The sequence below is a fragment of the Neomonachus schauinslandi genome, chromosome 9 (genome assembly GCF_002201575.2).
Source record: "Neomonachus schauinslandi chromosome 9, ASM220157v2, whole genome shotgun sequence".
NCBI lineage: Eukaryota > Metazoa > Chordata > Mammalia > Carnivora > Phocidae > Neomonachus > Neomonachus schauinslandi.
Genome location: NC_058411.1, coordinates 26,457,301 through 26,470,042, shown reverse-complemented (window position 1 = coordinate 26,470,042; position 12,742 = coordinate 26,457,301). Strand labels below are relative to the sequence as shown.

At 58.4% G+C, this 12,742-nt stretch overlaps 1 protein-coding gene across 2 annotated transcripts; it reads right to left on the bottom strand.

Annotated features, from left to right (window-relative positions):
- Positions 1 to 12,573, bottom strand: RPS6KL1 (ribosomal protein S6 kinase like 1). Of its 2 annotated transcripts, XM_021679569.2 has the most exons (10): positions 12,265 to 12,573; positions 10,968 to 11,092; positions 10,006 to 10,098; positions 4,252 to 4,299; positions 3,728 to 3,860; positions 2,287 to 2,895; positions 1,804 to 1,893; positions 1,525 to 1,607; positions 366 to 461; positions 1 to 111 (listed from the first exon to the last, which is right to left on the bottom strand). In XM_021679569.2, the coding sequence occupies exons 1-10, from the start codon at positions 12,527 to 12,529 to the stop codon at positions 1 to 3; spliced, it is 1,653 nt and encodes a 550-aa protein (XP_021535244.1). In that variant the 5' UTR covers positions 12,530 to 12,573. The 2 variants fall into 2 exon arrangements, with proteins under 2 accessions (XP_021535244.1, XP_044774379.1); XM_044918444.1 differs by lacking the exons at positions 1,804 to 1,893; positions 2,287 to 2,895.
- Between the last annotated feature and the right edge of the window lie 169 nt (positions 12,574 to 12,742).

Genomic DNA, 12,742 nt, shown 5'->3' with positions numbered 1-12,742 from the left:
TTACCCACCCAGTTTGCTCCACTGGGTAGTACTGAAAAAGGGGTGGGCCTTGAGCTTGTTGACACCGCCGCCTCCAGCACCCAGGCGCCGGGCAGGATCAAACTGCAGCAGCTGGGGGAAAAGCCCGGGGGGTTGGCAGGCCTGCCCGGCCCCCACTCCCCAGCCTCCCGGCCCACGGAACTCCCAGTGGTACCTGGGGGACAGGTGGTGTTCAGCCCCCAGCATACACAGATTTGTTCCCATTACCCGCCCTGCACCCACCTCAGGCGTCCAGCCTGTGGGGCTGCTGTTCACGCCAGAGCTCTGCCCTCCCAGCACCCACCTCGCGCCAAGCAGCGGCCACCTCTGGACCAGCCGTAGCTCACCTCAGTCAGCAGGGAGGCCGCTGGGCGACTGAGCCACTCGGGCAACTGGAGCCGGGTGTGGGGCTGGATTCCCGAGGGGTGGCTCTGCGACAGGGCCTGGGAAGACAGGGAGGGGGGCAACCCCGCAGTGTGCGCACGCTCCCGTGGCAGCCGGGATTTACCTTCCCCTGTGTTACGTCCCGTGGGGATGAGGACGACGGTTGTCTTTCGCTTTGAAGCTACTGCATGCCAGGAAGATGCCTGACGTCCCTTATCCGTAATTTCCACGACCACCCTCAAAGTAAGTTCTGGCATCTTCATTTTAAAGGCAAGAAGCAGGCTCGGGAGGTAAAGGGACTTTTATGCTGAGTTCAGGGTTTGGAACCCAGGTCCGTCTGGCTCCAGGCCTGCCAGAAGCATCGATCAGGGCAGGCACTCTGGCAGGAGCAGCACTGGAGCACAGCAGGGACTTCTGGGGCTCAGGCAGAGCGGCAAGACGCGACCCGCTGGGAGGCCGGGGGCTAGAGAAGTGGTGGGAGGCCGAGAGGAGAGAACCCCGCTCTGGGGGCTGTCGGGGGCTAACAAGAGGGCGCCAGGACAGACGTCAGGCCCCACTTCATCCGCTCCTGTCCTCTCCTGCTCGACTGTAGTCTGGCCTTGCCCTTGCTGCCTGGCCCCACCAGCCCCACGTGTGATGCTGAGCTCAGGGAGGGGCACAGAGGGCAGAGGCCGCTGTCCTTCAGCCAAAACCAGAGCTTACAGCCCGACGGCCGTGGGTGGGGGGGGGGGGAAGGAGCAGTGGGGAGCAGCGGCTGGGGGGGATGAGTCAGTGGCCTTCCAGGGAAGAAGGGTTGTGTCAAATTCCACCCTCCCTCCAGACCACGCAGGGTTTCTCCTCCGGAACTCTTCCCTGACTAGCCCAGCTCAACTCCTTTACCTAAGTTGCAGTCCCGCTAGCTATAGCCAGTAGTGGGGCGGGGCTGCTCGGCGTGTCCATGCCCTGGGTGGGAGGGGCTTCCCAAGGCTCTCATGGCCTGCGGGGGCAGCTGCGGGGGAGGGAACGGCCAGGTCTTGGAGAACCAGGTAGCCTCAGCCCCAACCCTGGCTGGTTGGACTAAGCCGAGCCCATCCTACCCTCAGTGACAGCCAGCAGGGCTCCCCACCCTGCCCCGCTACTCACGGTTCCGGTCAGCATTTCATACAGCAGAGACCCAAAGCTCCACCAGTCACAGGCTTCCGTCAGCTCAGAAATCCCACCCACCTCTGGGGGAATAAGAACACACATGTCCCAGCCTCACCCCAGAGGCCTGGTCTCCACTCTACCCCTCTGACCCAGACACGGCCCCTTCCCACCCCTCTGACCCAGACACGGCCCCTTCCCACTGTCGTTCTTAGCCCACGGCTCAACCCACAGCGGCACCCAAGACCTCAGGCCCCCCGGCCCCTCCTCCGCTCTTGCCTGGGGCACTGTAGAGATTGTCCAAGGCCTCCCTGCAGTAGTGGGGCTCCACCTCTGCCCACTGGCCGAAATACGTGAGCCGGATGTGACCTTCTCAGCCAGTGTGTGCAGGGAGGGAAAACGGTGGACAAAACTTGTGGTTAGTAGTCCTGGAGGAGGTGGGAGGGGACTCCAGGGCTTCCCCCAACAGGCACTGGGCAGAGCCTCCCTAGGGCTTGGTCCCCTAAGGCCCAGAAACAACCAGGTTTTCCTAGGAGCTGCCGCCTTGGACTCAGGCTCAGGCTCAACCTTGGCCAACCAGACTCGGCAGAGTCCCGAGTGAAGAGGCCGGGGGAGAGGCAGGGGGCAGCAGATAACCTCAGAGGTCCCCTGAACTTCGGAGACCTCTCCTTCGCTGGCTGGAGGCTTTGGGGACCCCATGTGAGAGGTGGGGTGGCGTGAGGACAGCCTAATCCCCCCTCCTCCCGGGCCCCGGGCACCTACCTGCCTGGTCCAAGAGCAGGTTGCGGGGATTGAGGTCTCGGCACAGCACCCCCTGCTGGTGCAGCGCCTCCAGGGCGAGCAGGGTCTCAGCCGCCCACTGCTTCACCTGCTCTTCCTTCACCCTCCAGGCGCCCCGGCCAGACCCCGGTCGGGCCCTAGCTGCTACGGGGTGGCTCGGACTTCTGCCTCGGCCACAGGCCCCCAGCACCCGGACAGCCCCCTGATGAACCCAAGGGAGCCCCCAAGAGGGCCTCACGTCCAAGCTCTGGCCAGGTCGCCGCCTGGCTTGGAGGTGCAGGCGGCCACCTGGGGACTTAAGAAGGTCCGAGGGGCAGGAAGCATGGGTCCTGGCGGAGGGGTCACCTTCAGCCTCTCTCTGGGGAGTGATGGGTGGGGCCTCCCTGGCTGGGGGAAGGCTCTGAGAAGTCCGTGGAAGCTCCCGAAGGATTCTGTCTGGCAGGCAGGTGGGTCCCAGGGGGAGCAGTGCTGGGGTCTGGAGGCCGAGGGGTGAGTTGAGCGGAGCCTTCATCCTCTCCGGGCTGGAGCCAGACCTGCCCCCAGACTGTTGGGGCTGCTCCTGGGAGAGCAGGTGGGACCAGAGCGTGCCCCCTGGGCCATGCAGAGGCGCAGTGAGCATGGGGACAGGGGAGAAGAAGAGTGTGGACACCACGTCCCCAACTCTTGCCTTCCCTCCACCCAGCATGAGCCCCCTCTCTTCCACATCTCACCTGTGCCCCCTCCCTCCTCAGCCCGGAATGCCCCCTGCTCTCCCTTTGAGCCACCCAGAGGGGACCCGGCCTCACAGGCTGGCGCAAAAAGGTGCTTAACGCCAAGGGAGTTGTAAATTATTGTTCCTGCCCGTGGTTTGGGTGGTAGGTTCACCCATGCTCAATAGAATTTTTTACTTTTTAGGGAGAACAGTATAATGAAATTTAAGCAAGTAAAATAAAAGAAGGCCAGGCATGGACCTGCAGTGACTCTACGTCATGACCCAAGGATGTGTCCCTCATTAAAAAAAAAAATCACTGTAATAGAGTGATGGATAAATATGTGCTCCACGGCCCTGCGGCTGTCCTCACAGCCTCAGGCACCACCATCCCCTGGGGCCACTCCAAAGAATGGGCACAAACCAGAAAAATGAAGAGAGCCCAAACTGGAGGAAATGGTGACAACGGGGACATCTGCATCAATGCCCTCTCATGGCCCAGGACGTGACCCTCCTCCTCCAGACGTCCCCTGCCCCCCGCCTGGCGCCACCCAGAGGCCTGCCCCAGCCCGATCTGCCATCCTCCCCCCACCCTCCCCAGGAAACCTGGGTCCCCTGCTCGGCGCTGCACGTCTGGTGCAAGTTACGCCCCCCTCGTGCTTGGCATTTTAAGGGGATGAAAAAGGACATGCCAAAGGCCTGAGGAGCTGACGGGGACCCCCGAGGCCCCCTCACCTTGCACGTGCTCCAGCTGCAGGAAGATGGAATCCTCACTCACGAAGTAGCGAAGCAGCCTCGTCATGTAGGGGACGCCGTGCGGGATGATGGTCAGCCGCTCCCGGTTCGCCACGTGACACCTGGACAGGCTCTGGGGGGAGGACAGGCAGGTCAGCGGGGCACAGACCAGACGGTGCCCTGCGAGGGGATGTCCTAGCCTGGCTTTAGGGGCAAACATGATAGGGGTTAGAACCCACCCCAAAGAGCAACTGCCTCCCCCAGTTCCTGACCTGGCCCTCACCCCTGCTCCCACCACAGAATCCAGGCCCTCACCCCTCCGAAACAAGGATGAGGCAGTGTGTGTGTGTCTGGGAGGCGGGGGACATGCTCAGGGGCAGAACAAGCAGCTTTTAGATTTGGAGGGAGCCTGGTCTTCAGGTACAGATTCTGGGTGGGAGGTTCCCCAGAGGGCAGGGGTTCCAAGAGTGGTGGGAAGGCTCCAGGGGGGGATGCAGGGTGGCAGGGGACTAAGTGGCACCTGCCTTTACCACGAAGGTCCCTCCGGTCGCTGGGTCCTGGACCAGCTGCACCTGCCAAGGTCCAGGAGGCACCAGTCAAGGCACAGGCTAGTTCCTGGGGCTCCAGAGTCCGAGCCCCAGCTCCCCAGGTTCCTCTCTCCAGGGCAGGCTGTAGTGGTGCAGTGTGTGCCCCTGGCCCCCCAACGAGCTGACATCAATCCTGTCCTCACTCCCCCTTCGTTAGACCTGCAGTTTTCGCTCCAGTGCCAGCCCGCAGGTCAGGCTGGGACCCCTAATCTGTCTCCAGTGCTCTCTGGGCTCACCCTTAGGGAGCCTGATCACCGTGTCTACTTTCCTGTCTCCCCACTTGGCTATGAGCAATATGAGGGCAGGGACTCCCCTGTCAGCTCTCTTCCCAGAGTCCCGCACGGTGCAGGGATGTCGGAGATGCTTCATCCGCGCGTGGCGCGTGGTCCCTTCTGCGGGGTTTGAGGGTGTCCTGGCTGGGCGGGACCTCAGAGCCAGTCACCTCTTCTGATCTCTTATTTTACAGGTGAAGCAGCTGAGGCTTTGAGAGTGCAGCCCAAGGTCACCCATGGGCCGAGCCGTGCCCAGGAAGACACAGGCTTGGCATGCTCCTTTGGGTCCCTGCCACTGCCTGCCCCTCCCCTTTTTTAAATAGTCTTCCTCTCTGGAGGCGTCTTTGGAGAACAGCCCCCTTCTCCCGTTGCTTTTGGTCCAAGGCAGCAACATGCCAATTGCTGGGTCAGGGCCTTGTTTGGAGTTGGGCCCTTGACTCATCTCTGTGGTGGGCAGGGGTGGACCCCAGCCACAGGAGAGAGCAGGAGCGTGTTGGGGCAGGAAAGCAGAAGATTTGGCCAGGTGAGGGTGGGGGCAAGACCAGCACCCTGATGTCGTGACTCCTTGGCTGTCTGCCTGCCCTGCAGACACTCCCCTTGGTGGCAGGTGGGCACCCCCCCCCACCCAGCCAGGCCACAAGGCAGTGGCAAAGGCTGCATCCAAGGATTGGGGTGGGAAAGGGGCACTGGGTTTAAATCTTGGGCAAGTGAATTGATTTCCTCATCTACCAAACAGGAATTACAAATGCCCACCTTCCCTCATTGCTGGTTTGTTGAAGCCATAAATAGGCCCTTTATGGGCGCCTGGGTGGCTCAGCCCGGGTCAGGATCTCAGGGTCCTGGGATGGAGCCCCACATCGGGCTCCCTGCTCAGCGGGGAGTCTGCTTCTCCCTCTGACCCCCCCCCCATACTCTATCTCATTCTCTCTCTCTCAAATAAATAAATAAAATCTTTAAAAAAAATAAAAATAAAAAATACATTTAAAAAGGCCCTTTGTTTCTATAAGCCAGGAGAACGCCAGTTGCCACATTGGCCGCATCACACTGCCTCTCTGGACCTTGTTCAACTGCAAAATGGGGTGACGGCAGTACCTGCTTTAGGTCAGGAGGACGACTCCATTCCAGCAGACACGTCTAACGGCCGCCCGCGCCTGCCACGCCACATGCCCTCCCCCGATAATCTGCACTGACTGTCCCTGACGTTGTCGTAGGGAAGCCCCATGCTGGCTAAGAGCACTTATTCTGTGCTAAATGCTTTATACAGATTACTTAATTTTAGCCCCACAGCCCTACTAGGTGAGTGTTATGAATGACCCCTTTTATTGATGAAGAAGCTGAGGTTCAGAGAGGTTATGTTACCTATAGTCCCACTGCCAAAAAGCGGTAGAGGCGGGATTTGAAGCCAGGCAGGGATGACCCCAGAGCCCTGGAGACCTAACTGCAAGGGGGGCACAGCCAGGTGACCATGGCACCTGCCCTCCCTTCGGTCTCAGCTCCCCGTCAGTGCCCTTCCGGAGGCAGCAGTGATGCCTGCCTTCTGACCGCCAGAGGTCTCTCCTCCAACAGCCAGAGATGGAACCCAGCCCGATCCCAGCTCCTTGACCAAATTTGTGCAATGTTTGAAAAAGCAAGACCGAAAACTCTGGGGTCATTTAGGAGAATCGAGTTTCCCACAAATACTGACACCCTGGATAATTCCCCACTGTCCCTTGCCAACTGGGATTCCCTACCACCTTGTCCTGGCTAAGGTCCTCTCAGAGAGTCCAAAACACCAGCGGTGAAGGCTCCGGAAGCCAGATTTAAAACTTGATCAATACGCTGGAACAAGTGTGTTTAAATATATATATATATTTATGTATTTTTTAATACACACTCGCGCACGCACACATCTACCTATCTAGAAAGAAATAGACCAAAACACTAATAGCAATTATCTTGGAGCTAGGTAGGATGGTGGGGAATATATATATGGTTTTAAACTCCTTTCTCTTTCATATCTCAAGAGCAGAGGGGGCATTTTCCCCTTAAAGTAAGCAAACAAAAAAATCCCCCTCCTCTTTCGCTCAGTGCTATGGGGGACAGAACACTAGCTAGTCACTTGACCTTATGAACCTCTGTTTCATTCTCTGTAAGACAATTATTAAAATGCAGCACTGTCCAAGGGCGCCTGGGTGACTCAGTCGGTTAAACATCTGCCTTCGGCTCAGGACATCCCAGGGTCCTGGGATGGAGCCCCACATAGGGTTCCCTGCTCAGCGGGAAGACTGCTTCTCCCTCTCCCGCTCCTGCTCCCCCTGCTTGTGCTCTCTCTGTCAAATAAATAAATATAATCTTAAAAAAAAAATGCAGCTCTGTCCAAGGCGCCTAGATGGCTCAGTTGGTTGAGCATCCGACTCTTGATTTTGGCTCAGGTCATGATCTCAGGGTCGGGAGATAGGGCCCCGTATTGGGCTCTGTGCTCAGCTCAGTGTCTGCTTGGGTCCCTCCTCCCAACCCTGCACTCTCTCTCTCTCTCTCAAATAAATAAACTTTAAAAAAAATAAAATGAAGCACTGTTCATTGGAACACGAAATATGTGTCTGCACTGTCCAATACAGAAGCCATTAACCATATGAAAAGCCAACAAGTCCTTGAAACATGGTTGGGTAAATGAGAAGCAGAATATTTAATTTTAACTAATTTTAACTTCAATAGTCTTATGTGGCTAATGACTAGTGGATGGGGCTGCACAGCCTAGTGCTTTTTTCCCAGGGCAACTGAGAGGGTTTAATGCAACAGTTTCGCAAATGAGAATGTGCCTTACTCATGTCAGGTGAATGTTGCCATTTGGAAGGTAGAAGGTAGTTCTGGGTGTCCCTACTTCACCTTTTCATAAAGGGAATTTTTTTTTTTTTAAAGATACCCCCTGAGATCTTGGGACACGGAACAATGAAAGCTTCAGTGAAACACATTAACACTTTCTTTAAAAATGCCCAAAGTATCAAAACCCCAGGAGGACTCTCTCATGGAGCAACCAAATCCAAAAGTTCCAAACAGATTCTCCAACTCCAAGGCCCACAGGGGCCTGGGATGTGAACCAAGGGGGCAGGGCAGGGACAGGAACAAACCAGAGGACTGGTGTCCCATTAAAACCGGCACCCCCCACCCCGACTCCTTGCTGCCACGTGAGGATGTGAGCCAGCATTTCCAGATCTTCCAATTTTGCAGGAGAAGCAGGAAATCTGGACTTCTATATGAAACCTGCCAATTTTTAAATGTTGGTAAGTAATGATAATTTTAAAAAACACCCGTGTGTTCGAGCCAAAAAAACAAGAAGTAACTTGGATGGCCTTTTTTTTCTTCCCCATCTCTGGCTCCTACATGAGGCTCAGCAAACATGTGGTGATATCTCTCAGGCTCCCCATGCTCCCTGAGAACAAACCCCTGGGTATTCTAGCCAGAGACCTATCTAGTCCCTGATCTCCCCGCCACCTCGCAGTTTCCAGTAACCCCCTCCCCCTGCCAGTACCTCCTTAGCCCCTAGGGATCCCTTTCCCAGCCCGGTTCACCTAACAAGTGGGCATCTCCGGGGGCACTCCAGGCTTCTTGAGCAGACCCTTGGCCCCTCCCTGGCCCCGAGGGCTGCTGGCCAGGCGCTGCTCTCCCGCCAGGATCTGCCTGGGCAGGGCTGCGGAATGGAGCGCCTGGCTGCAGGGACCTGGGCCCAGGGGCCCTAACATCTCTCCTAATTTGGGGACGATGATGTTCCCGACTTGGAAATGACACAGGAAAGGGAAGCAGGATCTCAGGAGGGAGGTGGAGTAGGTAAACTGGATGCCCAAGAGAGGGTAAAAAAGGAATGAAAGAATCTCAAAACAGAATGGTTGGGCTTGGCCTTATTTTGTGCTTCCCATATGCACAGGCCTCAGAATCCTGGATTCTGAAAATGCTTTGCATATGCCGCGTGTCCTGGGGTCAAACAAATTCGGGAAATTCTATCACAGACCTCCTTCTCGGAAACTCATGGTATACATTTGCATCCCCAAAGCTCTGCAAACTCCTATAATTAAAAAAACAAAGTCATGTCACTCTAACTCCCTGTAATCCACACTGGTTGGACCTGGAACCCCCCCCTCTCCACACCACCTATGGTTCAGCGGGATCCCACGTGAGGAAAAGGTGGTGGCAGTCCCCTCCGGGCCGGTCTGTGGGAGCCGCTGTCCTTGGCTGGGGCCGCACAGACGAGTGCAGTTGGAGGGAAGGCAGATGGAAGCTGGCCGGGCCTTGGCTGACAGACTGGGGCCTGTTCCAGGGACCTGGGGAAGCAGCTGGAGCGCGGCTGGGGGACGGGAAGCCTGCACGCCTCCCCGCCCCCCTTGTCACTAGCATTTAGGGCCATCAAACGCATATCAAATGTATCAGCGTGTGCCAGGCCTTTCCCAAAAGTTATTTCATTTTAGTTCCCACATGCCCCCGTGGGGGGGAGGATTCTTATCCCGCTCACAGATGAGGAAACCAACGGGGAGGTGAAGGGGTTCGCTGTGGCCACACTGCGTGCAGCAGGCATCCTCTGTGAGCCACGGGCCCAGCAAAATCCCCCGATGAGTGTTTAAATTACAGATGCCAGGGCTCAACGCTGGAAATTCTCCCTCCACGGGCCTGGGGTGGGGCCCAGGAATCCCTATTTAGGAAGCTCCCCAGGTGATTCTGATGAACAGCCAATTTGAGAAAGACCCACGTTAGCAACTACTCAGGTGTGGCCTGGGTTGGGGCAGAGGGCAACCGAATATTGGCTCAGGTCTCATTTGACTCAACTGTCTGTCCTTCTGGACCCCCCACTCTGAGGAGTGTCCCGTACAAGTTGGGATGTCGGCTCCTATCTCCCTTCCTGCCCCACATTAAGAGAAAAGGCCTTAGACGGCAGCGTCAGGATGGGGGGGAGGGCAGGAGGGGATGGGCAGAGCTGCTGAGGCCCCTCTGGGGGCCGGGACCCTCAGCAGGACAGGCTTCTGGAGAGGAGTGTACACTCGCACCACACGAACTCCTCCTCGGCAGGACTTGGAGACAGCCCTGGGGTGCAGGGGGGGGGGGGGGGGGGGCCTGTGGGAAGAGGGAGGGGGAGTGAGCAGGGCCATGTGCGCTGGCCGGGCGCCCTGGGCATTGCTTCTCCGGCTTCTGTCTTGAGCCTCTAAGGGAGTGGCTGTCTGTCTGAGCTCGAGGCTATGGAAAAGAGACCATTTGCCTCTTCTGTTCCCCTTTTCCTCTCCAGGACCTGACTGATGTGTGCTGGGCTGGGAGAAGGGTGGGGAGCCAATGGACACAGCTACTCTCCTCCCCTGGGGCCCTCCGACCCCCTTCCAGCCCCTTCTCCTCCCCCACCACCCCCATCTGCCTGCCCCATCTCCTTCAGCACCAAAACCGTGGCTGTCAGCTCACTCACCTTCTCGATGACCCCAACCACCTTGCAGCCCCTCAGCTGCTCCAGGGCAGAGCTCAGTGTGCGGATGGGCCGGAGCCTCAGGCTGCTGAAACCCTGCAGAGGTGGGAGACAGAACCCACAGACTCAGGGCCCAGCCCTCCTCAGGCACTGCCTTCTCACCGGGCCCTCCCCAGCTGCCAGAAGAGCAGTGGGCACTAGGGGCAGAACTGGGGTCCACGGAGCACCCACCTCACAGGGAGCAGACAAGCTGGTCCTGACTGGCAGGGCCCCACCTCGGTCCCGGGTGACCACACTGCCCTCTACACTCGGCGCCCCCCACCAGCCCTCCTCCAAGGCCCAGGGGAGTGATCAGGCTTCAGATCCCCTGTCTTGAAAGCCCCACCCATAGGAGGCAGGTGCTCCCAGGGGTGGGGAAATAACCCAGGGACATGAGGGTCTCAGGGAACATGCCTGGAAGACCCAGGCATGTGGCTCAGGCACCTGCTTTGGGGAAAAGCAGCCTAATAAGATGCAGAAGAGAAAATACATTTCCAGTACTGTGGTGTATTTATCGAAAAACTCCGAGTATAAGTGGACCCACGCAGTTCAAACCCGTTCAAGGGTCAACTGTGCTCACCCAAACTTCAACCCATTCAAACTTCAACAGACGTGGGAAACTTGGAGTGTGTACACATGGAGCTTGCATATGAGCCGTGCATGAGAGTCTGGAGGTGTGTGTGTGTTTACCCTGTGAGGGGGTGAGACTGGCCTGGAGACGATGTGCTAAGGGTTCGGAGATGAAGGAATTAGTTGGGTGTGGGAGACGGAGGGAGCCAACAGAATGGCAGGGAGACAGCCCTGTCCCTGGCACGCACACAGCCCAGGACAGGAGGTGACAGCCCTCTGGCCCGTGGGGGGCAGGAGGCCTCGCTCTCTCCTCCCCCCCCCAGAGCCCTCAGGCCTTTGGGGAGCAGCCTCCTCACCGTGCCGGGGCCGGCCCCACCGCCCAGGGTCTTCTGCAGGTGGCAGGTGAAGATCTCCTCGGCCCGCCGCAGGTACTTGGTAATTTTCAGCTTCACAGCCTCGCATCGCTCCTTGTTGGGGTCGACTGTGGGGTGAGGGAGTCACCAGGACCCACCCTGGCCCCGCGGGGGGGCTGGGGCTCCGGAGCCCGCTGCCCGCCCTCTGCCCTCCGCAGGAGAGAGCGCCTCTTTCTGAGGCTGGTGTGCAGACAGTGCCCTGCCCGCCCCCGTCCCCCCTCCCCACCCAGCCTTCCTCTGGGCGGGAGACCGGCATGTGCGGCCGCAGAAGGAAGATGGGGGGAGAGGCTGGGAACGGTGGTCACAGGTGGCACCCCCCCCACCTCACTGGCTGCCATCACACCCCGGGAAGGAAGAGAGGGGGATTCCGGGGTCCGTTTTCAGAGCAGGAGACAGAAGCTCCCAGAGAACAGCCCTCTGCCTTCTCTGAGACCCAGTGTGAAAAGGCCGGAGTGGGGACCAGGATTGGAAGAGGAACAGATTCACTGGGCAGTCGGAAGCCCCGGCGGGGCTCCGTGGCGGGGGTGGGGGAGTGAGGGGGGAGGAAGTGTGAGCAGGGCCCGACTCCTACCCCCCCACCGCCCTCAGGGGTCTCCACCTGGCCTCTCCCCTGCAGGCACAATGCCCCACTTTGCCCTAAACAGGCTGCTCTCTCTCTCTCTCTCTCACCAGATGGCCCTTCATTTTGACTTCTAGAAAATACCCTATGCTGGCCTAGCCTGGCGTCCCTTTCCCTCTTTTCTCCCCTCATTCCTTCCTCATTGCTCTTCCCACCAGAGAGGGAATTATCCATCATTAAACTCATCAGTCTCCCCCTTGGTGATGCAAGCCCCCAGGACAGGAGCCCCACTCGCTCCAGGGACGTACGGGGTCAGCGCCCAACTGTTCAAGCCTCAGCTCTGCCACTGAGAGCTATGGAAACTTAAGCAAGTAATTTAACTGCCTGGTGCCTCAGTTTTCACATCTGGAAAATAGGAATAAAAATAGTTCCTATATACGACATCAACAACGTATGTAATCATTTCCATTACTGTGAGGTTCAAATGAGTTAATACAGGTAAAGCCCTTAGACCAGGGTCCGGCATACAGGAACCACTCACACAGGCCTTGCTGCCCTTGCCACAGGCCTGCGGGGCCAGCCTAGAGCCCTGCTCACTCAGCACAGATGGACAGAGGATGGGGGGGAGCCCCAAGCCCGCCCTGCCCCAGCAGCTCCCGCCCCTGGCCCCCCGGGCCTCACCGTGCACACCCCGCAGCAGCAGGTCCACGCCGTTCTGGTAGTGGTTGAAGGCTGCCTCGTAGTCCTCACTGACATCGCGCTCCAGGGCCAGCCGGATCTGCGTGGCTGCATCCACCAGGTAGTCGCGCTTGGTCACGTCAGGGGCCCCGGGGGCCACCAGGTTGCGAATCTGCTCCAGGTACACGCGGGCCTGGGACCGTGCTCGGGAGCAAGGCTCAGGCTCCAGGCCAGGGCCCGGGGGACACTCCCAGGCCACCAGGCTCATGGCTGCTTGCCCTGTGGCGGTGACCTGAAATCAACAGACGCCCTGGGGAGGCCCCGGCGGCGAACAACAGCCCATCGGTACCCTGGCTTCCTCCGCTGAAAACTGGGAGACTAATACTCACCTCCAAGGGCTGGAGGGATCAGAGCTAGTGCGGGTAACATCCCTCTACAGGGCCAGACCTTTTCTAAATGGTGATAATAGAATAACAACATG

Bases quoted from the DNA above. Each gene is read 5' to 3' on its own strand.
- RPS6KL1 (XM_021679569.2), bottom strand. From the start codon at position 12,529: ATGAGCCTGGTGGCCTGGGAGTGTCCCCCGGGCCCTGGCCTGGAGCCT. The intron at 2,896-3,727 runs GTGAGGGGGCCT...TGCATGGCCCAG, and splicing joins GCAGCTGGAGCACGTGCAAG to GGGGCACGCTCTGGTCCCAC. The intron at 1,894-2,286 runs GTAGGTGCCCGG...CTGGCTGAGAAG, and splicing joins CCTGCTCTTGGACCAGGCAG to GTCACATCCGGCTCACGTAT.